The sequence below is a fragment of the Gobius niger genome, assembly GCF_951799975.1.
Source record: "Gobius niger genome assembly, chromosome: 19".
In the NCBI taxonomy this organism is placed as follows: domain Eukaryota; kingdom Metazoa; phylum Chordata; class Actinopteri; order Gobiiformes; family Gobiidae; genus Gobius; species Gobius niger.
In genome coordinates, this window is record NC_136870.1 from 12579027 (window position 1) to 12606406 (window position 27380).

Below are 27380 nucleotides of genomic sequence, written 5' to 3' on the forward strand. Positions count from 1 at the left end.
ACAGCCAGTGAGCCACTTAGAGGGCGCTCTAAGCTTGTGTACTAGTATCTTCTACCCCTGTACCACTGAAGATTTGAAGAATGGTAATGAGCAGCAGAAAAAAAGTTTGCAGTGAGTGAGAAACTTGTGAGACTGGCGAAAGCAGAGGTTGCTCTTACTGCAATGAAGAAAACAAAAAAAGCTAATCGCGTGCTAAAGCTAGATGACCACAGCTAGAGGAACGGGTTCGCAAGTGGGTGCTTGACGGGAGAGGCTCGTCAACGGTCCAGCTGCGACTCCATGTCCAGATAGTTGCAAAGGCTGGTGCGACTTATACTCTGGAGTGACTTATAATCTGGAAAATGGTACATCCAATAATGTTTTTACCAGGGTATGAATATTGGGCATACTGTGCTTCCATCTGATTGTAAATCTACAAGAGACCCTGAGAAAAAACAAAAGTCACAACCCCTGCCTTCGCTCTCTCTGTCTCAAGGATTTGCTAAAACATTGCAAAATCATAGTTTACACACATTCTTATAGCGAGCTCTAATGTTGACATAACAGTATCTGGTCCCTGTAACAGCGTTAGTTAAATGAACCCAAGCGTGTGTGGTATGTTTGCATAGTGCATGCATGGACAGTTTACATACTGCATGTTTTTGGTATTTACAAAAAAAGTTCACATGGGACAGAGGAATTCTTTCCTCGTCCTCTACACATGAGATTTCGGGCGGTGTTTCAGTGCTGTCTTGGTTGATCAGTATCATATCCAACTCACACGTACGGTCAACGCTTTGTCAGGCTGATCAGTGTCTTCTGAAATGATTGAAATTGAGAATGAGTTCTAACAAGTCCCAGTCTCTGTTGTCGTTTGCAAAGATGTTGATCCTTGGATGGTGTGCGTGCCACGTCTGGCAGCAGCGGCAGGTCATTTGTCAAAGGGTTCACAGTATTTAATACGCTGCTTCTCTTTGGTAGGTTTCGAAAAGTGACATAACGAGCATTAGTTCAAAAGGTCCTATAAATAAAGTGAACACTGACAGATAGGCTGGAAGATAGACACAGATAAGAAGTTCAAAGCTCGCATCCATTGCCCCGTATTTGGGAAAGTCAGAGATGGGTCACTTTTAGATATTGTGGAATAACAGATGAATATCCAAGGTTCGAAATATAAACCAATATTTAAGAAAAAAACACAAAATATTGAATTACGAAGAGGGATTTTATGGCTTTATCAGTAGATTTTTGAAATATTTTTGGTTTAGATAGTGTTTTTGTGGATTTGATGATTAATAGGTGCTGGCTTTCCGAGGCTTTAGATAAGAGTTGAGCTTATAGGTGCTATGAGAAAGGCCTTAGTATAGGTTATAGGTTATAAATGGTCAAACTACAGAAGTGGCAGTGGGCTTTGTGGCGTTCGGACCCAGGACGAGACTCTGCGCGATGTCCTCTCTGTTAATCTTGCGCAGGGCGGTGCAGAGGGCGTCGATGCTCGCGCTGTCCTTGCTGGCCCAGTCGGATAGCAGCGCTCTGACGGGATGGTCCTCCTGCCTGAAGGTGTCGATGCGCTCCTCCTCGTATCCCAGGAGCCCGGCCAGGTTGGACCAGTCGCTGTCGTCCATGTTGCAGTTGTCGGTGTCGCTTCCTCGGAAAAGAAGCTGCTCCACCTTCTCTCTGGTGTGGAGAGGCAACAGCAGACAGGGCTCCTCATCCATGGTAACAACTACAACAAACAAACAAACAAACGAAAGACATTCAACTTTGGATATCCTTTCAACTTTTCTACTTTATTTTCTTCAAAAGAGCAGTGATTTGCATACATGGGCTGGACAGTGACTCAAAGATCAATTCACGTGTTCTGTTCCCATTAAAGATCATTATATTAGTATAGCCTTTACAGTATTTCATTTCTTGATCATCTTTAATTTTCTTCCAGATCCAAAGTTTTGGCTGATCATCACATTTGTTGTTGTTGTTTTTGATCCAGCACATTTTTAGACAGAAAGGCCCCGTCCAGGTGGGAATTGAACCCGGGGCCTTCTAGCTGTGAAGCACAAGCTCTAACCGCTGTGCCACCTTGCTGCCCATTAGTTAAACAATAATAATAATAATAATAATAATAATAATAATGCATTGGTTTTATATAGCGCTTTTCTGGACACTCAAAGACGCTTTTACATTGCATTATTCATTCACTCCATACCCGGTGGTGGTAAGCTACTATTGTAGCTACAGCTGCCCTGGGGTAGACTGACGGAAGCGAGGCAACCAGTCTGCGCCATCGGCCCCTCCGACCACCACCAACCACTCACTCACGCACTACATTCGCTAGGCTTCCTGGTGTTACTAAACGGTCTCCCAACCAAGTACCGACCAGGCCCTTCCCTGCTTAGCTTCCAAGGTCTGACGGGATTGGGCATCACAAAGGCGGTATGACCACAAGCATGTAATTTTAAAGTCCTTCAGAGTCTCCAACTGGTTTGTCAAGAGCATGCGCTGCCAACAATGCATGTTGTAACACTAAAGCCTGTTGCAATCTTCGTTTGCTGATTGGCTACAGTTGTGCTGAAAGGTTGTTGAGAACTCTTGACAGCTAATTCCTGAGGGGAAATTCTTTTCCTTTGACTAACAGAGAGGGGCATTTTAAGGTAAATGCCTTGTATATTGACCATAACCTTGAAGTCAGATGTTTTAAATGTTACCAGGGACATTTATCAATAGGATGACACACAACACAACTGCAACTGAACGGCTAATTTACTCACAATAGACAGATAAATGAGCTTATTATGAGACTGAAGAGAGGTCTTCTCTGCAAAAAGCCCTTTGGCGAAACACTTTATTTTCCACTTCAGCTTGTCTGCTATTTTGTTCATAGACTAATCCAGGACAACAATGTGTTATTCAAGTTGATAGAACGTTTACCTTAAAGTCTGTATTAAAGCCTGTAAACATAAAGGGGCTAAATGCAAGTTCGTGATTTTATACTCACTACTGCCATCTCAGGCCTTATACGTAACTGCAGCTTCTAAATTAAGCTTGTGCATGACGGCACCTTTTTGAGTGACAGTGCAGGATTTTAGAGGCAGTTTTGGCTAATAGGTCTGGGCTCATTCTACACATTAGGACATGGCTGGAACATGTAGGGGGAGGAAAATACATTATTTTAACATTTAAACTCCTTATAGTCCCTTTAACTTTTACCTGCAATGTAATGTGTGCTGAAACAGAAAAGAGGTGTTTATAATGGCATAGCGCTCTTTTAACTCCACAGGCACCGATAGCGCTTCACATCAAGGCACTGACATATAGATAAATTAGTGAGCACTCAACCAACAGAACTACAGTTGCCCCTATTCTTTATTTATTGTAATACATTTGAAAAGGACAACAATGGGTTGAGCGTTCGCCCACCAACTCGATAACTGGTTCTAACCTTGACCAAATGCATCTGTTAGTCAAGGCAAAAAGGAAGCAGGATTAAGATAATTTTGTGTCTGAAAAATCCGCAACACAGTAATGAACTCCTGAGGATAAGTAAACCTATGTACATCTTGTGTGCCCATGGGCCGGTGTAATACCTGTCTGCGTCTGTGTCTGCCCCTCCTGCAGACTCTGGCTGTCCACTGAGATGCCGCTGTCGCTGTGCAGCTTCTCCCCCTCGGGCGACGGCGTCTGGTTGGGATTGGCCGTGCAGTTGTTGGCTCCCTGTTTGTTTTGCTTGCAGCTATTCCACCTTCAACCAAATCAACAACGTGTTATTCAGTCCCTGCCACTGCAAACCACTAATCAAGTCTTTTGTAAAGGCGGATACAAAACTTTCAAGACGTAAACATGTCAATAAGGGAAGATAGTCATTAGCTGTGAGGAAAAATGACTATATCAAAAATAAGAAAAACAAATCAACACAAACAATAAAATAATTACATGAATGAGTTACTTGCAATAGATTCCCACAGTATGATGTAACAACGGTTGAAGCAACCATAATTAACTGTAACGTTCCCGGACATAAACACATTCATAAACTTTACATAAACGATCTAGCCCTGGGGGAATCAGTTGTTGTTAAAAAAAACTTTCACTGTCGCAAAATAAATGTCACCACTGAAAAAAAAACATACTGTTTTGATATAACCTGCTCATAATTAGTTGAAATAACATAAACTGTACTTTTTTCTTGCTAATTATTGTTGTAGGTAAAGAGTAGAGTCATCTATGCTTTACTACGGCTGTTGTTGATTATTTTTAGTCTTTGTCTCACTCACTACTTCTGATCATGTTTTGTTTTTGTGAGATGACAAAAAAAATATTTGGAGATTAGGGCTATCGATTCGTATTTCCCAAATCGATTCGATTCAGTGCCTGATTAGATTTACGACCAGTTTTACTTGGATATGGAAGACATTCTCCGAAGAACTTGTGCTGTAAATAGTAGAAACTAACTCTAGCTTGGCAAATTAGTAAAAATAGGAATATTTACAGTAAGAATTTAACCCCCCTTTATTGCCATGTGTGTAATGACTTAGACTGGCCTTTGACAGTAAACAACATGGCTGCCCTTACTACAGTCAGAGTGAGGCTGTCCATGGCACGATTTTTGGAAATAAACCACTAAATCTACTATTTTTTTGCTGCACTGTAACTTTGCTCCGTGGGGGGCTAGAGGGACAAGTGAACGCTCAAAATGAAGTGTGCGGTGCAAAAAAAACTTCATCAAGTTCAGTAGTTATTGTTGACTGAAATAAACATAGTTCATGCGGTCAAACACGACCTTAGGATCGATTTAAAATATGTTTTTTTATCGATATCGGGCTATTGAAAGGAAAATCGATTAATTAAACCCAGCCCTACTGGGAAATAATATAGTCATGTTTTCCAGACTTCAGTGATAGCATGACATCAACAAAAGCTATGGTGAAAATAAAAAATCCATTGTATTCCATATGATTTATGATTTTTAAATGTTTTTATGCTGCTGTAATTGCTGCAAAAGGTGGGAAGTCTCGGCTAAACACGGATAAAGTGAAATCTCTACCTTTTGAATATAATAAAGGCCACTACACCCCCGACCCCAGCTGCCAGGACGGAGCAGTAGAAGGGGATGAGCTTGTCGTTCAGGCTCTGGTAGATGGGCTGCCGGGAGTCCCCTCCTGTGGTGCTCGTGGTTATCTCGGTGGGCAGCGGCAGTGGAGGGTCTACGATGGTATTCTCCTCCTCTTCTTCTTCTTCAGTGCCCATGGGGGCGGTGACGGACGGAGGTGGAGACAGGGTAGGAGTGGCTGAAAATGGAAATGGAAAAGGCGTTGAATTAAAAAAATGCTTCCTTTGAGGGGTACAGTGGGTTCAGGAAGTATTAATACCCTTCCAAAAAGATGCCCAAACAAGATGAGATGTTTGGTTGAAGTTTGGTGAGAAAAATGAATGGATACAAATAATGTCAACAACAAGTGCAATACAAGAAAACTACACAGCTTCTTGTTGTCAAACTTGTAGCAAGGCATGCCAGAGATGTTGTCCGTCCAATGAAATCACCATAAGCCCTGACACTACAGCGAACACAAGCCAGTCGCTAATGCAGATGGAGGGACGGCACACCGCTTGGTCATTTCCCTTGCCCTCGGGGAGCCATTAACAAGACTAAAAGCAACTTTGTCCATCTCATCCTGCCTCGACCATTAACGCTAAAGCGGACATGTTCGCTGCCTCACCGCGAATGTAAAAAAAAAGAAAAAAAAAAACCTATCCGGGCCTGTCACTTACTTACTGTTACTCACATCATCGACAGGAAATCACGCTGTTGGCTTCTCCCTGCGCCTAAATACCACAGGAGAGCGCGCTAAGTGAGAAGCATCCATTTCACAGAATCGAGACCCGAAGATTTATAATGAACCTCTCATGATGGGTCCACTCGGGGCTTTTAGGTCGAAGGAATTTAGAGGAGATTCTTCACAACAGAGACAAAGAGATGCCCATTATTCTTAAGGTTTGAAGATATTGATTTAGTTCTCGAGCAGCACTAAAAATACTTTGTTTTGATGGTATTGGTGTACTGTTACATTGAAGCCTGAAGCCTGAGAGGAGATCTATCCTGTTCACTACTTGGTTTGATATGTTACATGAGAAAAGAGTTTACACCTCATTGTGGTGCATATAACCTCTAAATGACCTTTTGGATGAGCTTGACTTGCATTTTAAGAATAGTGCTAGTGATTTAAATCTGCTTTGATATTCATTAGGAGGGCAAAATGCAAAAAATGTTTTAATGTTGCAGTATTAAATAGCATGCACTTTATCGAGAGGACAGAGTATAAGCTGGAAAAAAGTGGCAACGGACATTCACCTAACTTTTTGAGCAGCACAATCTGCAATTTTCTTAGATGTCGTGCACTCATCCCGTGCACGACAATTGAAAAGGGAAGTTTTACCCATTGGTTAGACAGATTCCTTGATTTTAAAGGCACACTGCGTAACATTTTGGACTGTACTGTTGCCATCAGTACAAAACATGCTCCTAATGACCAGCTCAACACAGAAAAGGCTATTTCTGCAGTGGGTGACCAAAGAATGGATTTGGATGAGGACCTAACCTGTTTAAATGACAAATTCTGCTGACTTGAGTCGACATCTCTATGAGGTATTTTTCAATTACGAAAATATCTGTCATAAAATAAATGGCTGTATTTCAAATTTGTTTATTGGGTAAAATTCTACGTGGTGTGGCTTAAGTACAAGTTACTTTTATTATGTTACTTTATTATGATTTTATTATGTACATTGCTGGGCAAATGTATTAGAATGTATGAGCAAGCCAAAGGCAAATTTCTGCCATCATTGTGCATGGCAGACAATAAAGTGTTTCTATTCTATTCTATTCTATTACTTAGCGCTTCCTTAAAGGCTCAGTACAGAAATTAAATTAGTTTTTTCCTCCATAAATTGTCAAAGTACATTTGTTAAAAGACACTGTGTATCTGATTATAAAGCACTTTCTTTTCACTCAGGAACTCGAAGGCATGTTGTTTATTAGCTGTGACAGTGACCCTGAAAAGTGACCCTGAATGTTTTGAAACGTGCTTTTAAACTCATCCCTCATTATGAAGACTATGTTTGTTAAAAATGTGTTAAGAAAGTCAAAAAGGAAAAATTGGACAGAAAAGAATAATAACAATAATCCGGTGTTTAATTGACACTAGTAGCACAAAAGAAGATAAAAGTGGAAAGGGCAACAGTCAGAGCCTAGAGTCAAACTCTCAACAATGAGGCCAGCACTTTGGTCAGCAGATGTGGCTGCAGCCTTACCCCTTGGGCCACTGAGCAGCTTTTTGCTTTTTATAGCCCCTAAAGTCAAAAGCACCTGATGAGATGACGCTGGAGGTGCTACATGAGCCCACATGCACACAACAGTGGCACAGAAACACACACTGGTTGCTGAGCAGGAACTGTCTGCACTTGCTCTGATTACGAATGCAGGAGAAAGTAGGGAAATGTGGATTCATTTTTGTGAAAGCCTTAACACCTACCCTAAACCAGTGAATTTTTAGTACTTGAAATCAACAAGTCAACAAAACTTTCCGAGGCATTTGTTATGAATCTGCCTGTTGAAAATGGAAAGTTGTTTGACAGTCCACGCGTGCATGCTGCTTCACAGTGTGGTCGTGCGGAGCATGTGTGGTAATCTCAGCCGCCACACCTGAGTCCAACCCCTCATTCCAACAGCTTGTCAAACAAAACAGGTGTTACTGCTGCTTCCTCGCTGTGTACATAAATAATGGCTTTAAATCTCTGCTCCAAGCACCGCCAATAAAACAACACAAAGGACTTTAATCATGCTGTTGCTACTACATGTAAGGGATTATTCTTCAGCTATACTTGTTCTTGCCTGACAAGACCAACCACAGTCTTGAACATTCTCATTGTACAATAATACAATCTCAAAGCAGCAAAATTACTCTCACTGTAAAAGCAGAAGGGCTGCATAATATATGAATGAACAAATGAGAAGAATTTCAGATTTAGTGGTGATTTTAGTTCAGAAACAACTGTGCTAATATTCACACTGCAATGATTTGACCACACTCATGTGGCCCAGTGACATGTGTGTGGCGTCGCTGCGGCAGAAAGTGATCGGCTCTGGTAGAGGTCACGCAGAGAAACTGGAGACGGCCTACAAGAAACTCCATCGCTTTTATCGACCGAAGCCGCATTCTCAGCAGCTGTTCCTCCCTCTGCTCCATGGGACAAAATCATCTGCCTATTTCTACATTGTTCTGAAGTTTACAGAGTTTTGGATTATTCTCTTAATTATTTACATTTACAGAAGACGCAGCTACGAGAATCGGCTCATTGATACCGGATGTGGGCAGTACAAAAGTGCCTAATGTAGGTAGGAACGTGCTTTATTTCACTGAAGTACTAGAGTTTTTGAGGATCTGTACTTTACTTGCGTAGTATTTGCACTGTGCAGGTGTCGAAAAATAGGTTTTGTCCCCGTCGTGTTGCCATGCAGATTATTTACTTTCTACTTCGAACACTTAAGTAGTTTCAACAGCAAATCACTTAAAGCCACAAATACTTGTACTAAGTGCCCTGAAGGAGGGACGATGCTGAAAACAGGGTGAAAGTGTGTGTTTCTGTGAAGATTTGTGTGACCCTGAGAATTTCACAACTTCTGCTTCTGTCAATCAACAAGAGAAGCCGGGCTGGAACGGTGGGCGGGGTCTTAAGGTCGACATTACCTGCAGTTTAGGGCAAAAGCAGGAGAACTAAGAGGCTCTGCTTTGCGTATACAGTCCAGTCTCAACATATACCCAGCCGTGCCTCTCCAGAGAGCACCCACTGGTCACCCAAGAGCCGCACGAGCACAAACGTCAGTGTTGTTCTCACCCTTGAACCGGGAGGACTGTCCCCCTCTCTATACTATACAATCATCTCTCAAAAATGTCCCCGGGAATGCTCAGGGGGCAAATTCCACGCAGACGTCGAGCCACTTCGGGCCATTTTCGGTGTGAGACGTACACGGCTCTGGCCTGTCACTCTTTACCACAAAAGCTCACAGTGTGTGGGGATGATTTCAGAAAAGGTTAAGGGAGAAGGTCAGATGTAGCTCGAGCATGAATGAGTGGAGATAGTAGGCACCAGCGCCACAATGGTGGACTTTCTCCTATGCAGAGCCAGCGGATTGTCCGAGCACTTTACGGTTCTTAATGCGGTAATGCGAGAATGCTAGAAATGAGATGGAATTTGCCCCTTGACTATATTTTCTATCACTCCAATGCTTGATGCTTCTTGCAACGCACGGGCCATTCAAAGACCATCCCCCCCCCCCCATCCCCATTCATGCCTTTTTCACTTCCATTCTGATTTTCTCCACTCCCGATGATTTAGTTGGACTTGTAAGGCCGTGCATGGATCTTGTTAGCAGATTTTTCTTTGCGATTTCGAAGGGCAGCCAGACGATCGTTAAGGTCAACCAAACCCAGGAAGGAAATGCCCCCCCAACCCCTGCCCCCCTGCCCCGTGTCCCTGTAGTGCTACTCACCTATCAATTCAATAACCAAATGCACTTGGCCCCGCTGCCTCCATCCCCTTTTCCCTCCTCCCTCCTCAGCAGTTTTGTCTTGACCACACCCTCAAGCGCCCGCCGTACGCCACATGCCGCCTGCTACAGTATCTATGCCGTCTATGATGGTCAATGAGACGCACTGACCTGATGGGGAACAGTGACAAAACCATCCAATAGAAATAGACTTTACTACTATGAAGGGGTATATAATTAACCTCTTAGCCCCCACCTAAACCGAACTCCAGTTTGGCATTACCCAAATCTAAAAGCTTCTTGGATAAAACAGACAAAAAAATCCTAAAAAAAAGTCACAAAAACGTAATGAAAAAGTAACAAAAACGTGAAAAAAAAACCCCACAAAACAGGACCATCAATTTTAATTTAAGAGGACCAAAAAAATCCACAAAAAAGCAACAAAAACGTGACAAGAAGTGACAAAAAAGCCACAAAAAAGTCACAAATACGCCACATAACAGGACCAAAAATACAAACTAAAGCAGACCAAAAAAGCCAAAAAACATGAGAAAATGGCAACAAAGCGATCCATTTAGATCCGTTTTGTAGGCCTTAGCTTTCAAATGGGGCATTACACTGACCTGTAAGCTTTTACATTTGGGTAAAGCTAAACTGGAGAAAATGCACTCAGTTCAGGTGGGGGTTAAGAAAGAGGCTAATAGGCTCGGCTTGCAGCTAAAGCAACATGTTTTATTACAATATTAATAAATACATATATAAATGTTACAGTCCTTTCTGTTGTATGTTTCCAGAAAAGAAAAAGATGTGTCCAATAATGCTTTAAAACACACGCACAAAATATTACAAGCCATGAGGACCACAGAAACCCTTGATGTTGAAAGTTCATAGTTAGAAGTTACGTATAAGTTGATAAGAACAGAGCACAATGAGAAATGACCTGCCACGGACCGCTATCACGACGAGCCACTCCTAGTTTGTAACACAATCTTTTCGCTGCAAACCCAAAGCCATTAGTCTCTAACAAACACAATTAGTCACACACAAGCTCGCCCAAGAAGTCACCACTTTAACATGTATTACAATAAATATACCAATATTTCAGGAAGTCATATTAAAATGGTGATTTCTTTTTTTTTTTGCTTTCTACATTTATATTAAAGTCTAGGCCAAGGCGCTACAATCGAGAGCTTAGGTTAAGGTGAAAGTAATTAGAAGAGAGTTTTTATATATATCCCTTATATATATCAGGTGCAATGAAAACAAACCAAAATGTCACAATAGTAATGTAGCTTGGAGCAAAAACATCCGTTGCCCCTGGAGAAGATTTGTACAGATTACTCTGCTGCTCCGCGCACCTCCCAAGGGTAAACTTATACGCCCTGCTCTTTCACCACAAACCACCCCCTCTCCTGTAGAAGCCTGTCGCCCTCTGACCCCTGGCCTTGCATAGCGGCAGACAAAGAAGTAGAAGTTATGTCACACTTCTTTTAGATAAATATCTGGCCTCAGCTCTCGGGGTCCATGTTTGAGTCTCCGAAGAGAAGAAGAGAAGACTTGAGCTTCCCGTAATGGCTCAAAATAAAGCACTAGTCCCGTTTGGCAACTGGATTTTTTCACATGACATATCAGCTGTGTCCCAGGGAAGGGTGATATGGGCCTTGGGGGGAAACTCACAAAACACAAATATAACTCAATGAAACTACAAGCAGGAAAGCATAGATCTGCAGCATTGTCATAAGCTGCACAATGCTCCATATTGTGCGCCCTGTATCGGGATGTGCATTGCATTGGGATTTGATAGATGTCCCTCCTGAAATCTAAGGTGCTCACCCAGGGGAGGCCCGCATTGCCTGAGATCCTGTAAGCTGGACTGTCCATGTCGGCTTAAAGGTGCATTATGCAACTTTTAATGTGAGAAAAAAAAGTTGATATTTGTGCGCATTTGACCTGGTAGTGACGCAGCGGCTGTATGAGTGGTCAGCATGGCGCATTTACTTTCCTTCACAGTGGTCTCTAGGACGCTCCAGGATCAATTGTTTGGAAGGTTTCCACTGCTGACGGAGCCTCTCACCAGAAAACCTGCAAAAACAATTGATCCTGGAGCGTTGTAGAAACCACTCGAAAGTAAAGGCACCGTGCTTACCTCTCATACAGCTGCTGGGTCACTACAAGGACAAATACGCACAAACATCAACTTTTTTTTCCCACATCAAAAGTTGCATAATGCACCTTTAAGCAGAAACCGTAGCGACAATAACATGGTGGCGATCGCAATTACAAGAGTACAAGACACATATACTTGTTATGCTAATTTGACCCGACCCTAACCCAGTATAAACACTTCCATGGAAATATGACACAAGCCTGCAAAATGTCGTATTCCTTGCTGTCCCTGGTTACCATTCTGTTTTCCGATTCTCATTACCGTGCTGCAAAGTCAAGTGCAACCCAAATACTTGTGTATACCAAATACTGCACAGGATATAAGAACATGGCCCTCAAAATAAGCTCACGTTTCACATTATTACACCACCTGCAAAAACACGCAAGCATTCTTCCTTGGGTGCGAGCCAATTCATCTCGCTGCATAATATTTCTGCAGATAACCTCACAGTGCAGTCAAGGTAAGGCTCGTGTCCTTCTAAGCTCTAACTAAAGTATTTCTGAGGCCTCGTGTTCTGACTTGTCTCGTTGTGGAGCAGCGGCCTTGTGCTCGTTCTCCCCTCCCACCGCACCTAACTGTTTTTTTTTTTTTGGGGGGGGGGCCTGAGTTTCAGCCTTCGGGCCTGCCTGCGTCGCCCGGCTCCACCGTGCTAATGGTTATGGACGTCTGGCAGCGCGGCAGATTCGTACGCGCTGATAACACTTGTTGCATTAGAAATCAAAAGAGCTCCGTGATTGGGTTAGAGTGAGGAGCAACGCTTGATGATGAAGAACATAATGCAAAGCGCTGTGGGGCAGAGTGGCTGGAAAATGGAGGAGATACAAATTTGTGACTGGGTTTGTGACTTCTGGTTTTCCCCTATCTCGATCTGCGGATGAATCATCAGTGACTTAACCCCCTTTTAAGGCCATGAAGTGATTCAAGCTGAATTAGATCCTGAATGGGAAACAGAGCTGAGGCTGCTGAGACACTTGGTTAAAGCAACATTCATATTGTGCCCAGAGTCCACATCTATATAAGAACAAGCATCATTTAACTGACTTTATTGCTTTCAATTATTATTTTTTGATTAGAATCCAAACCCAATGAGAAAGTGGAATATTTAAGTTTGTTTCAAGGCCACTGTTTTTCCATACTGAGATATGTTCTTACCTGAGCTTAGACGAGTTAATGTTCCATATTTCAGTGTGGAAAAAACGGTGGCCTGTTCCTTTAAGAGAATCTAGAAATTTAGTCTTGAAATAGGATTGATTTAAATGATTAAAATCACTGCTAATTAGGAAGGAGACGATCTTCTTAAGCAACTTCAGACACAAAGCAGTGGAATATCTTCTAGCTGGGGAGTCGTGACCAAGAACCTGGCTCAATACATGGGGCCCCTGGCACTGGCACTGCGATTACATCTCCAAATTTAAAAATTTGTTGCTAGTTATTTATTCATTATTTGTTCATTTGGGGAGATAAAGTGGCCCCTAAAGTTTTAATCCAGTCAAATTTCCACTATGTACAATTTAGGCCACATTAAATTGCTGAGACAGGGGTTCAAATGAGGCTACAGTCCGTTAAGCACAAATCCTTCTTCCACTAATTGACTAACTCTTTTAAGTAACCCCATGGGCCACTCTGAGAGCCCACACTGACCCACAGCATCATGGGAGTGGGACAAAAGGCTCCCTTTAGCTCGAGCCTTCACTTCTGAGATAACAACATCCTTCAAAACCGCTGCTCAGACCAACGGCGTGGCTCATCAACGGCCCCTTTCTTTGTCCCCTCACAAAAAGCGTTGATTTAATCTGCAAGCTACTGGGTCACTCTGACTGAAGCCCAGAGGAATTTGTGATTTGGAAGTTTGATACCCAAAGGGAGCAGTCATATAAAGGAAATACAGAGACTTGACCTTCTTCTAAACCCTTTACAGAGAGAGTGTGGTCGCTGGACAGGATGAGTCCATTGTGAGACAAGCTTCGTTCTGACATTTAAGTCCAACAATGTCTATAGTGTCAGACTCAGATGAGCTAATATATGCTCGACAATGCGGACGCCCACAGTTGTCAATACAGGGCAAAAAATATGAGTGATCCCCAAGAGACGTCCCATAATTCAGTTTTATTGGCACAGCCTGAAAAAGCCTGCCAGTGTTTTTATAGAGTCATGCATGGCTCCAACTTGAATCTCTAAACAACGGAATGATCTGTTTCATTAAAGGAATTTCCCTTTTTCGCAGCGTGAATGCTCATGTGCACATCCAGGTCATAAACACATTTGGAACAAACAGGCTATTTAAGAGGTAGATGAACAGATCTTGAATGGAGTCCTATCCATGAACAAACACAGACTTGAGGAAAACACTATTAACTGAAAAAGGGACCTGTTGCTGCATAAACAGGACGACACCACTTTATACAAGTCATGGAAACAGCTGTATAAACACGCTGCTGTTAATGTATGAATATATGTTCTTAAAAATGACTTTACTGAACTTCTTACCCTCACAGATGGTGTCGCTGGTGGGGGAACACTCCTGCACCACCTCGGTCTCATCACAGGTGGTGCAGGGCATGCAGGGCTCTCTGGAGCTCTCCTGGTCCGAGTACGTGTCCTGGGTGCACTCTTCACACAAAGTGTCATGGTCCATCTCGCAGCTGATCAGCATGCCCTGGCCCTCGGGACACTTGGTGCAGAGCTCGCAGCGCTGGCTCAGGCTGTTCAGATAGTAACCGTAGTTACAGGTGCAGATGGCGTCATTTGCGTCCGTGCACGGAGTCTCCATCCTCATCAAACCTGTGCATTGGGTGCACCTCTGACACTTCTCTGTGTGGCTGAAGTTCTCTGAGAAGGTTTCGCCTTAAAAAAACAAAGGGACATTGTCTGTTGAATGAATGTACAAAATGTGATTTTCTTTGTTATTTTGCAAAATGTAGGCCTACCACTGAGGAAGTGGTACAACAAAAGTTGCAGTGCACAGTGCAGTACTGGCAGATGAATATTAAAGTATGTAATGAGAGTCTGGTATAAATCAACCTTTCAGATGGACTTGTGTCCTAGGACAGATATATCTGCTGCACAGGACACAATCAATACTCTATGTTTTATGGAATTGTATTTCGGCTGGATAGAGAACTGGGAAACACACTAAATTATGCAACAAATCCATTTGTAGCAGCCGGTTCTGCAGCATGTGCGCGTGCTTCTATGATGTGTGTGTCACTGAGATGTGCAGAACACGTTGTAAGCAGGACAACACAACAAAGTCCTTTACACGTCTAGACTATTGTGGGAGTTTGAGAACCAAGAAACAAGGTCTGAACTTTAGTGGATTATTTGTTTTTCTGTAACCAATGTTCCCAATTACATGTATTACAAGTATTTGTGGTTATAATTGTAAAAACAAAAAAACAAAGAAAAGCAATTAAAGTAAATCAGACCATGTGTGTGGTAGCAAACACTTCATTCCCCAACTGTCTGAAGCTCAGTGGGTTGGAGCGTATCAAATTCTGGGTAAGTGGCCCACCAGCACAGCCAACGCTCTGATGAAACTCTTTAAGATCAAATCAGAGATTTAGCTGAGATAAAGAAAAAGCAATGACAAGTTGGAGAAGGCCTTAGAGCTTCATCAGATGAAATTACCGTCCTGTTACTGTCCCCCATTATGTTCTATACCCCCCTTTTAAAAACAGACCCACCCCCATGTCCCGCTGCTGCTCTCAGGGCCATTATCATAATGCCATGCATCAATAATGCAAGTCAATACATTAATAACGCTGGCCTGGAGCATGGAGAGAGGGGAGAGGGGAATGAGGAGATACAGACGGGCTAGTCCTGGCTCAGCATTTCATGTGAATACAGGGCTCTTGCTACGGTCCAACATTCAATCAGCACGTTTATTTTTATGGCCCATAAAAGGATTGCTGGATCTGTCTGCTTGAGCTGCTCCTAATTGAAGTCAGTGGTTCAAATGAAGAGAAAGTGAGGTTTTCCTGGTTGCTCCCAAATAGTTTTTTTTGGCCCTGACATGTTTATGAAGCAGAGGAGGAGCTGGGGTTTGTTCCCAGTGACAGCAGCTGGACTTGCTCTGTTTCATGTGCGCTCATCCACCACCACCGATACTGCAGCCGCCCGTCTCTCTCAGTACAAACCTCACAGAACAACACCGGGCTAACCACAGCCTGTCTCGTCCAATGCACACTCCAGCACCTCACATTCTGCATGACTTTCCTAACAACTCCATTAAAGGATGATGATTTGAGCTGAGGATTTCACTACATGACCAAGTTTTTAGGTCAGATTTTAGTACCATCTTTTACAGCAAGGGTAGGAAAGTTTGCTTGGTGGAGGGACGACTTTTTTCATCGTCAAAAGACCAAAAGACCCTCCAAATGTAGGCCAAAGTAAAGCATCACTTTCTACAAATGCCAGTGTTGTACATTGTATATATGGCCCAACTGGAGGACATCTTTAAGGCATTGACAGTATTTTTCCCATTTACAGGCATTTGATCTCTGATTTGTGTAATAGTATTCCTCAAAATCAACACCAGAGGTTCTACGATGGAGGGCCAGTTTTGGCTCCCGGGCCTGACATTGTCTGCTCCTGCTTTACAGTATATTACAAATATGAAGAATGGCAGTAAGTAGAGTCTGATTGTCAAATTACAGCCAGAAAGATCAAATTCACAATGGTAAAAGAGACTGATGCAAACATACCATTAAGTTGCGTTCTGAAGACAATTTCAGTGAGTCTATGGCCGATTTATTGTTTTTGAAAGCACAAACATAAAAACACTAATGTTGAATTTGGTCATTATTGATTAGGGACAGGCTCCACAACCCTGCTGTATTAATGCTGTGGTGTGAAGTGCAATAAGCCATTATCTATAACTAGATCATATGAATTTTGACTATTAAAAGGCAAACTCTATCATTGAACTCTTGCCTGTCCTCTGACTCAGTATTACTTTTAACTGTTATGATGAGCTCTTTGTTGTATTAGTTTTCCATCAGCTCTAAAGACATCATCATCATCCCTTCTCCTCAAGCGGCTTCAACTAACTCTCTCAGTTCTCAGGTTGAACTTACAGGGCCCTCTTCAACAACAGTGTTGGTTTAGAAGAGGCTGGCATCTAAACATGCTGCGACACTTCGCAGAGGGCGAATTGAGGGGTGGTGTGCTGCAAAAGCCCTAAAGCTGCCCTTCACTTTACATCTTCAATCTCTCACAGGAAAAGCTACAAACTGTATTTATCCCACTGTGAGTTAAACACAGCCCGACTCCTGAGAGAATGAGAATGTGCTGCTGGACGCTCCGGCGCAGATATCAAGGATTGCGGGGATATCAACACTCTCCTTCCCCCCGCGCAGAAAATACCACTGTTCTACTTAACATCGCCATTTGCCATGGGTTTCTGTCCAGCTCACTTACTGCGTCAGGTCTGGATATTTATTTCTTTATTTATGAACATTTTATTGGACAATCAAACCCCATGAGATTCATCATTCCCAACACCAATACAAGAGAACCTTTTTCTAGCACAAAGTTTGAAATCCTGAGGGGACTTTCGACTCTTTAAAAAGTGAATTGCCATGGCACCAGTCCTAATTTCTCATCACTTGAGACCCATGAATAGGCTCTTCAGAATGGTATGATGTCATGTGAACGCAGCCTTTTTACTGGCACAGCTGCACGACTGAATACGAAAAGTGAAGCACAAACTTGAGTGACATGTTACACCACGATGTTATCAAAAGCCTGCAGATACTTAAGCCCTATTAGCCCACATTGCAGATCAGATCAATACTTTTGAGCTGTTCTTTAAATATCTCCATGTCGTAATGCTACCTTAGTGCTCTCTACTTTGTATTTGGTGTGTGTGTCTGTGTCTGGTCTCACATCCTTTTTTTTCACCCCACTGCTGTGTTTCTTCATATCGGACATGTTCTGGACAGGATTACACTGACTTGTGCAAATGTGGACTTCTTCTGTTCATTTTACATTGAGTCGCTGGGTAGAAACTGTTTAACTTTCTATGTGCGAAAGCAGGTCAGCTCTATAACTAAATTGTCTAAAATGTCTTTTAACATGTGCTAGCAATAATCAGAAGGAGTCATAAGAAAGACCTCAGTGTCATTTATATCAATATATGTGCAGCCCTAATGTCAATGTACATTCACAATCTTGTCCATCCATTTGTGAACCCACTGACTCAAAAAAGTTGCTTTGTTTTAATAGATGGAAACCATATATTTTTCTTTAACATATTTCTTTACAGCTAAGGGGCCTTTCTGAAAACATTTATCCTTCCAAAAAAAATCCCACAAACTACCAATAAATCATTTTCACCTCTTCCTGGTTTCTGTGACTTCTCTCATGACCTGAATCTGAATCACGCTCCAACTTTTGCAACCATTTCAGTCCATCCTTCACTGACCCTAAAAGGTTTACAACTGCTTCCTGGTTTGTGGAGCCAGGGAATGCGCTACAGACTTTGGGAAGCGCTGGGAACAGCGTTTAAGCCATGATGAGCCAAGGCTGCCTGGCTCCTGCAGTATGATCTTTGACCCCCACACTCAGATGGAGATGTATTTGCTGCTAAATATACTTTTGAGCTCTGAAGTGCTTAATCGTGTGTCCACTGTAAAATCTTTATCACTGTGAAATTACCACATTTACTATCACCATATTTTTTACTACTACAACATTTCTCACGCCTGAATCCATGTCCATCCTCGCAGCTCATAAAAACCTTCCAGAGCGACTCAGCACCTCTCCCTACATGGTAAAGGCCGCGCAGGGGGCAACTACACTGCTATGCACTCACAAGTCAGTTTACTACCAAACCAGCAGCTGAGCACCACGACTGACAGGAGACTTCTGATTAGGAGCAAAACATATAAAGATATCTGTTGTAATGTGAATCTGAAACTGCAGATGAAACTAATTTGTGTTTTTTTGGTTATTATAACCCTTTATAGAGCACTCACTGAAACATTTTGAAATAAATAATTTCAATGTCGGAGTGTTATTGGGGGACAAAACAAAAGTTCATTTCTGTTGTAACATAAAAAAAATAAATCATTATCATGCAGAAAATCAACGTGAGCGAAGTTACAGTATTTGGTTCCTTGCCCTAAACTGGGTGCTGGTACTCGGTAGATGTTGTGCTTTGTGATGTTGATGTTTGAATGGTCAAACCTGTCATAGGCAAGTGTTTGTGCTTTACATGCAGTGCGATGGGTCTGTCACCTCCAATACGTTAATATTGTCTAAAAATGTGACTAAAAATAATCTTTGGCAACATAAAGACATAGTCCTAGGGTTTGTTGGTTATTTTGTCAAGAAAATACTGCATGTATGAATAATAGGTGCAATGGGCATGTCCAAATATGGACAAAACTAATTAACTTTAGCTTTAAGTGAACAGGGCGTATGATCAAATATGGTGCCTGCCTTTTTCACGCTGTAGTTTCACTTATTTCACTACGTCCTCCAAAATTACCAAATATAGTTACTTGCCCTATAAAGGGATAATACAGAAACTGCATTAGCTCGTTACTCTATCTGCTGTTCAGAAATGGCAGAAGATCCTTAGTCCAACTAGAATATAAAGATATGAGGCATTGCACAATTATTTAAATTCCTGAATATAACTTTTTTTTTAAATACAACATGGCAGCGAATTAATGGAACAGCAATGGAACAATGCACGCTCCAGCACCTCACATTCTGCATGACTTTCCTAACAACTCCATTAAAGGATGATGATTTGAGCTGAGGATTTCACTACATGACCAAGTTTTTAGGTCAGATTTTAGTACCATCTCAAGGGTAGGAAAGTTTGCTTGGTGAGGCATTGCACAATTATTTAAATTCCTGAATATAACTTTTTTTTTAAATACAACATGGCAGCGAATTAATGGAACAGCAGAGTCGATTCACTCAAAAGAGATGAAAAACTTAGTGCGGACAAGTGGCTTCTTATGCACTTTCAACGGCCACTTCACATCAGACGAATGTGAGATCACTGCAGCTGCACTTCAGATGATATCTTTTGCAAAGGATTAAAATGGCCACGAGTGACCTCTTTTGATACATTGCTGATTTGTTTGATTGTCGTGTGAGGCACATAACTTGAGTGCGGAGCCGCTGCACTGTGTCAGGTAACTCTATCTGTCACTTACTGTCGATGCAGGGCGCGCAGACGGTCTGGGTGACCCCACATTGTTTGATGACGCCTTCCCCGGGCTGGCACTGCCTACAGCATTCCCCACTGGTTGTATATTGGCCGGACAAGCATCGCGTGTCCTTATTGGCCAGCGCTCCAACCTGCAAAATGAAGTACAAATTAAGGTTATTGTTACCCATGAATTTATCAGAGCCAGCTGAAAAACTTTTAAAAATGCGTGGGCCTCTTCGGATTTATCTTGGAACTGTGAAGCTCATTCATTCCAAGGGCCAGGGTCATATGTTAAGGATGATTTATGAAGCAGATAATGCATGGGCCGATCTGCAACTTCGCAAACTTCAACTACTCACTTTGGTTGGGAAATAGGGCTGAACAATATAGCACCAAAGCTTTCTGAATGCATTTCTAACATCCCAATGCTCATACTGTGCAGCCCCATTCGGAAATTTAAGATATACTTTTGGCTGCAGCTTTAAAGGGGAGACACTACAGGCCAAATTGATCCAAGAACATAGAAGCTTTCACCTGGAAACAAAAAGCATACCTAATCATCACAACAACATGTTTAAATATTGCACTGATTCAATGTTTCTCCATAGATGAATACTAGCCTGGCTAACACCAGACTAAAATCACAAGTGATATTTAGTCTGGGGACCACCAATTCATTTTCTCGTAGGAGAGGTGTGGTTTACGATCGTCCATACTCGTTTATTGGGCGATACGAAAAAAAAAAAAAAAAGTCTCATGCGTCTGCACGTAGCCATGGCCAATCGTATCATCGTATGAGATGACGTATGACGTACCCGCTGTAAACTTTTGAGCTAAATTATTTAGAACAAGGTCTAAAGCTTGATCAAAAAATACCATCACGTCTGCTGCTGTCACGTTGGATCCGTAAATAAACTTTTTTTTTATTATCCGTAAATAAACTACAAGCTTCCATATATCGAATAGCGCGTCATCGTCTTGCCGTCCCTCCTCGCTCTGTGATTGGTTCCCAAATCCACCGGAGATTTCGGCCATGGTCCCCAGGCTGTTGTGCAGTTCGAAATAATTCGAGCGCACACAGCAGCATGGTGTTAGCCAGGTTAGATGAATACAGGAAATCTGAAGTCATTTTCTCAAAATGCATTTTTCTCACATTGATGCGACAATATCTCCACGTCAGAAGCTCCTACAGACTTCAAACTTTCCAGCCTTGGACTGAACAATGTTTTGGATTTTTTCAAAAGGATTTTTTAATATCTAATTCCTTGCCTGACGAAATTTCAATTATTACACATTGTTCCACTAAAAAACTGCTTATTTTGAAACTAAGCAAGATATCCAAAATCCCCTCTGAAAAAGTCTTGTCAACGAGATAAAACCATAATCTAGCTCAATCCATTATTCAGATTTCATCAGGGAAAAGATGGGAAATGTTGGGTATTTTTAGGCTTTATTCTTATATGAAAACTAAATAAAACTACCTAAATAAAAAATAAAATGACAAACATTCTGCAATATATGTTTTTTCTCATGTTTGTGCCAATAATCTACACCAAAAGTTTCAAGTTGATATCTTTAAATTTAAAAATGTTCCCCATTCACCTCTCGTTTTAAGATTAAAAATAGGATTATATCTCAAACATTTCGAGTTGCAATAACATTTCTGACCTCACGTTGCCTGCCACTGTGTTAATTCCTTAATATCACTGACTCATCTTTTATCATCATTTCACAGTGAATTGAAGTTTTGGCAAAGTCAAATGTCAACATAAATCCACTTAGGTCACAATGAAGCATAAGCCAAGCCAAAATGTCAGACATCAAAATAACGCTCAAGGGGAAGTAGCATCACACGCACCTATGATGACCTCTCAATACTAGTTCCTTGTACCAATACACATTTATGACACATAAAGATGTGTGTCAACAAAGCACTGCTTGATCTCAGTGATACATCTTCTATTAAGTATCTTTTCCTACTGTGTGTTAAATAGAAAATGCATTAGCTAAAGGATAACCTACAGTAATAACAATACAGTAACAATCTGGAAAGGCTCTCATCTCAATCTAAATCATTCGTGAAGTGGACACACTTTTATTGGGATAAAAAAAAAAAAAAAAAAACTTTTATTGGGATATCTGCTGCGGATTGGATCATGTGCATTTCGTTATAGCCAATCAAAGCCATGTCTCAAAAAGTAGCAAAAGCAAGTTTGCTTCTTGGTTGGCCAATTTCCTGTCATGTCTGAGGATTGTACCCTGTGATTTTCTTTTAAAGCAATTTTATAGCACTTTAGTAGGCATTCATGATCTCTGATGTGTGTAATGTAACGTTGCCCACCCCTGCGCGAGAGCAATAAAATATTTCATTTTTTAAAAATGTTATTTGAGCTTGTACGTCTGGGGCCAGCACACCCCATGTTTTTTCCGTCATCACCAGTGCGTAACAGTGCTTGTTGTTTAAACCCCACCCACTCATGGCAATACTGCTTTGTGACTGGTCTGAACAAGTGGATTTGAGCCTAAAAGTGTCATCTTAAGCCTTTGGAGATGGAGAAAATTCGACCGTACAGCTTGCTGCGTTGTTAGGTCTTGTTGAAAAAACACATCCATAGACATTATGATATGTTGTGAAGTGTGCCTTCTATTAGTCTTATTACTGGTTGAAGCATGTATATATGTAAACATGCAGCGGGTGTCATGTTTTTGGCGTGTCTTCACATAAATCATCAGGTGTTGGGCGTCAGCTGTGAGTGGAATGCTGCTGACAAGAGAGAGGTGTGTCCAACCCCGGGCAGTCAGCTGGTCTGCCCCCCGTCCCGCATACGTGCAATTAGTCGCTTCACTTTTAGACTGAAATGTGGAAATAACGAGTTCTACAAAAGGAACTTTGTTCACTTCTATCAACTAAAAGTCAAACTAATTTGCACAAGCTTATGTAAAGAGGGTAAGAGAACATCAAAGCTTGTGTTTCTTTTACTGTAACTTCAGTAGCAATATTTGGAAGTAACAGTATCTGATGTGGGATACAAGCTTGATAATGTATGTGACTTAAACACAACACTTGGCGCGAGTGTGAGGCTCAGACTGAGCCTTTTGAACTTTACAAATCTTTATTTTAAAGGAACAGGCCACGTTTTTACATACTGAGATATGTTCTTACCTGAGCTTAGATGAGTTGATGCGTACCTGTCTGGTCTTTGTGCGTGCGCTCAGTCAGGGAAACAGACCAAAGATGTTGTTAGCATTTAGCCTCTCCCAGCACATTCCTATAGCTCCAAACTGGGGTGAAGTTAGAAGCTACCAAGCTTTCCCACATTTACCCAGACAGTTACGCATCAGCTCGTCTAAGCTAAGGTAAGAACATTTCTCAGTATGTAAAAATGGTGGCCTGTTCCTTTAAGGACTCGGACTGTCATACTGAAGACTCAGGGTTGAAAAATTGTGGCTTGACTTCAACACAGTCCTTAGGTACGTAAGTGCATGACTCCTGCCCTTTTTACGGCCCATTCACACTCAAGCCTCAGCTACTCTGTGATGTCGTCGGCTTTTCAAAGACGCCTGTCAGCCGTCTAGCATGATGTATATAAGTTTTCTACGAGAGGTATTTTTTGTTTGGCTCTGCAGTCAAAGGCCAATAGCCAACACACACATGTACACACTGTACATCATTGGGGGGTTTCCTTAAACATTTGTCTCCAAAAAAACAAAAGAAACAAAAAACTCAAACCCAGACAGATAATAAATCCTTTAAAAAAAAAAGTTGACAATGTTGCTGATTGGCATAGCACTAAACATCTGAAAGGAGTTTACTGCCTCACGCATAGCTGCGCCTCAATGCTCACACAATCAGCTCTTTACAATGAATGAACTCCCACTGCACACTTAGCCACCCTCCCTCCTGCCGGAACAACCCCTTTACAGTGTCCACGCCCACAGAACTGCACACAAGCATAAACAACAGCATTCGTGCCCTCACTCCTCAACAAACCTGTTCCTGAATCCTTGACTGACATTTTGAAATGCTTCCAAGTCCAAACTTAAACTTCTCTTTGACCCCGCTACTTGTTTTGGGTGTTGGCTAAACGCTTCAAAAAACAAAACAGAAAGAGACATTACAGAGCTTAAATGAGATTAAATGCATCTTAGTGACTTCTAAATTGGGCATGAAAGTGATTTATAGGTATTTGTGGCACATGTGAACGAAAAGTCTAGATTCAGTTTGCAGTGCACATTTCAAAGATGCCCAGGAGCATTATTACTCAAGAGAAGACTGAAATATCAAGTGCTACACTGATCCAAGAATCACATGATGGTGAAGGGATATTTTGTTTCATTTCCATACAGCATTATGCTACGTATATGAGTACAATTGGTTTTCAAAGAAAGTTTCGGGCTGGCACTATTCAACTTTTGGCCTTCGAGTCAAACAGACAAGACTTTGCGCGAGCACAAAACAAATCCATCTGACCGTGTTATAACTCCAAGACCAATTTTACTAATGCCCCCAGTCAATGTTCCGTTGGAGGCACTTAACCTTTAGACCTCGGCTGTCAGCACTTGTTATGCCATTAAAGATCCACAACTATAACCCTTCTAATAAGCCCGGGCTGATTTCAATCCATATTCTAAAATGCTCTGGAAAATAGGGCTGCATAATATGAGGAAGACATCTGAACTACTATCATGAGTATTGCAATATTTTAGTAATTTACCACTTTGACACAGTGAGGTCTATATTGTTTGAAATACAATGTTCGAGACAGTTATTCCTTTTGTGTCATAAATAACATATATAAAGTGTATATTTTCAATACTTTAAGTTATGACCCAACTTGGGCTCTGTAAAGGAGGGATGCAGAGATTGGTAAGAGAGGTGTCCACTTTGGTAAAAAAAAATAATAATAATAATAATAATAATACTACAGTAAACAAGAAACATTTTGATAATAAAAGCAAACATTACATGCAAGACATTATTAGACTCGGCCCTCCCTCGACCCGCTAACACATTTCCGACATAAAAAGTTTTGTCACCCCTATAGGCTATTGCGATAACGATGCTATTGCGATATGTTGTGCACCCTTAATGGAAAACACCGGTAACATTGGCATATGATGGCTCATTCCCAAACAACGCTGAATCATCTTGAGCCGTAAAAAGGGGACAGTCAGTGGAAACAGGAACGGTGATGTGGGCATGAGGTGAGAGCGTGAGGGGGGCGGAGGAAGGGGCTTGTATCAATATTGCATGTGCTGAGCCAGCAGAGGATGCATAGCCATCAGAGGCAGCATCTGTCATGTATCCGGGACAGTTAAAGCCAAAATTCGGAGAAAGACCGCGTGGCCTTTAAAACGGCTTGATTCTCCAGCAGTAAGTGAATGGTTGTGGTCACATTAAAGAAAAACTTTCCTCTTCTGTGTTCTGGGCTTGCAAAAAAAAGAAAGAAAAGTGCATTGATTCATTTGCTGTTGCAGGTTTTGGGGCCAAATTACATTCCGTACACCCCATTTATACAGGCCGGGAAATGACTCAAAAAAAAAAAAAAGAGCAAAAGAATATAGTAATTCTGGAACCTCTATGTAAAGTTTGACCCTGGAGCAGATCCTTGACCAAATCACGCAGAGTAAATGGGACACCACTCTCACCTGGGCCCCACGCGCAGAGCAGCATCAATACAACCGCAGAGAACACAGCAAACTGACTCCTGTATCTGCTAAATCAGCGCCCATGTGGGTTATGGATGCACTGCCTCCACGGAGGAGCCCACTGCGCCGCTGTTATTGTCCTCCTGTCCTGTCTGTAAAGGGCCACATGTAACTGAGAAGGGTGGATCTACAGATGCAGCGAAGGAAGCGATATAGGGTATCCGTCTGAAAGGCTGCAGCACATCCGCTGGGCTTTCTACATTGTCGCGGAGGAGTCATACGGGACAGGTGCAACTCCATTACGCACGGAATCTCGACAACTCGTTTAAAGTTGCTGGGGGGGAAAACATGTTTACATTAAAGTGGCTATAACATTGAATTACAGAAGAATTTGCGTCAACACGTTTTTGGTGTGATGGGAAACCTGGACCAATCAGGTGTTGACGCACAACGTAAAGCCTCCGAGTAAACTTTATGTGACTTATTTAGGAGAAAACTCACCACTCCGAGTAAGACTGCAACGAACACGGGCTTCATCCTGCTCGCCCTTAGCATCATCCTGGCGATCTCCGTCCAAATGAAGCACAAAAAGGATGCGGTGAACTTTTACCGGGGTGAATCCCAACCCGCTGTCATTGCTGCGCGCACGTCAAATTCTTCTTCTTGTTTTGTAAGAGAAAACCTCTGTGTTTCCGCGTCACGGAGTTTTGGAAGCAGTAAAAGTCCGCTTGACACTTGCTTCTGTGTTAATGGTTGAACTCCGGACCATCGGATGTCCCGCACTGATCTGCCTCACGCGGGAACTGTAGTGACAGGAGGCGAGCCGCTGCTGCGAAGGAGCCATGACGTGTCCACGCCCACCGCGCGCACATAATATCATCTACACAAGCGCACACACGCAGGGCGACTCCTGTTTTAAAAGCCTCAGACTGATGGGCTTCTGCTGACTTGCACAAACTGACCATGTTCACTTTTGGCTCTCAGACTGAACAACCAGGTTCATTTTTGCACAAGGTCTGGAGATGGTTGTCCCAAAAGAGTAGGCAACTTAAACCCTTACTTAATTTGTCCAAACTGGTCTCCTCTATTCTTTTAAAAGGCCTGGTGTAACTAATGCATTACACTGATTGCCATTGGTGAAAATACTTGGACAGGATAAGGTCAATTATGCAGATGCTTGTTGTCTTGCTGCATTGTACTAACCTAGTTTTACTGCATTCTGCACCCAGAGACATGGCCACATGACATGGACAAATGCTCCACATGACAACTAACTACAGCTCTCGAAACTGAACCAACCTTTTAACCCAAATGACCGAGATGAGCAGTTGTCTCATTTCTGCTAAACCTCTGCCAAAAGTTTACATCATAAACATTGCATACTTGTCAGATAAAGTCTAATAAACACTCACACTACTGTCTATTAGGGCACTTTGGATTATGGCACTATCACATGTGTGAACGTGGTCCTTAATATAACACACAAATAGAATTGCCTTGCTATGCTCATATGTGTAATACTGTCTAATAATGTATTTCAGTTAAGAAGCTCTCCCCCTCTTTTGTATTCATGCCATTGTGATACCACTAGTATTCCACACAAGCCAAGGCCGACGAAAGAATTCCATGTTATGGCAAACCCTTGCACAGTTCCTGACATGGACAGATGTCTAGTTATTAATTTATGTAATTGTGGCAGAATTGAGTGAGCACATTTTCCCATAAAGGATTGAAGTCCAGTTTGACTTGGTGCCAGAGCCAAAGTGCTGTGTTAACCAGTCTCTTTACATTGCAGCCCGCGGAGCAGTGATTTATAAAGAGCTTACAGGGCTGAGGGCAGCGAGGTACGCCGAGTGCAGGACAGGAAGCTGGTA

At 42.1% G+C, this 27380-nt stretch overlaps 1 protein-coding gene across 1 annotated transcript; it reads right to left on the reverse strand.

Moving 5' to 3' along the window:
* Positions 1–247: 247 nt before the first annotated feature.
* On the reverse strand, positions 248–26299 carry ngfrb (nerve growth factor receptor b). Its single transcript, XM_079576967.1, has 6 exons — positions 26008–26299; positions 19862–20006; positions 14175–14531; positions 5021–5264; positions 3564–3718; positions 248–1705 (listed from the first exon to the last, which is right to left on the reverse strand). Exons 1-6 carry the CDS (start codon positions 26062–26064, stop codon positions 1365–1367), a joined length of 1299 nt encoding a protein of 432 aa, XP_079433093.1. The 5' UTR covers positions 26065–26299; the 3' UTR covers positions 248–1364.
* Positions 26300–27380: the final 1081 nt, after the last annotated feature.

What these genes read in the sequence shown, in the direction of transcription:
- ngfrb (XM_079576967.1), bottom strand. Translation starts at nt 26,064, where the DNA reads ATGATGCTAAGGGCGAGCAGGATGAAGCCCGTGTTCGTTGCAGTCTTA. An exon ending in TTGCAGTCTTACTCGGAGTG is followed by an intron (nt 20,007 to 26,007) that starts GTGAGTTTTCTC and finishes TTCATTTTGCAG; the next exon opens with GTTGGAGCGCTGGCCAATAA. An exon ending in GCAGACACAGACGCAGACAG is followed by an intron (nt 1,706 to 3,563) that starts GTATTACACCGG and finishes TGTTTGTTGTAG; the next exon opens with TTGTTACCATGGATGAGGAG.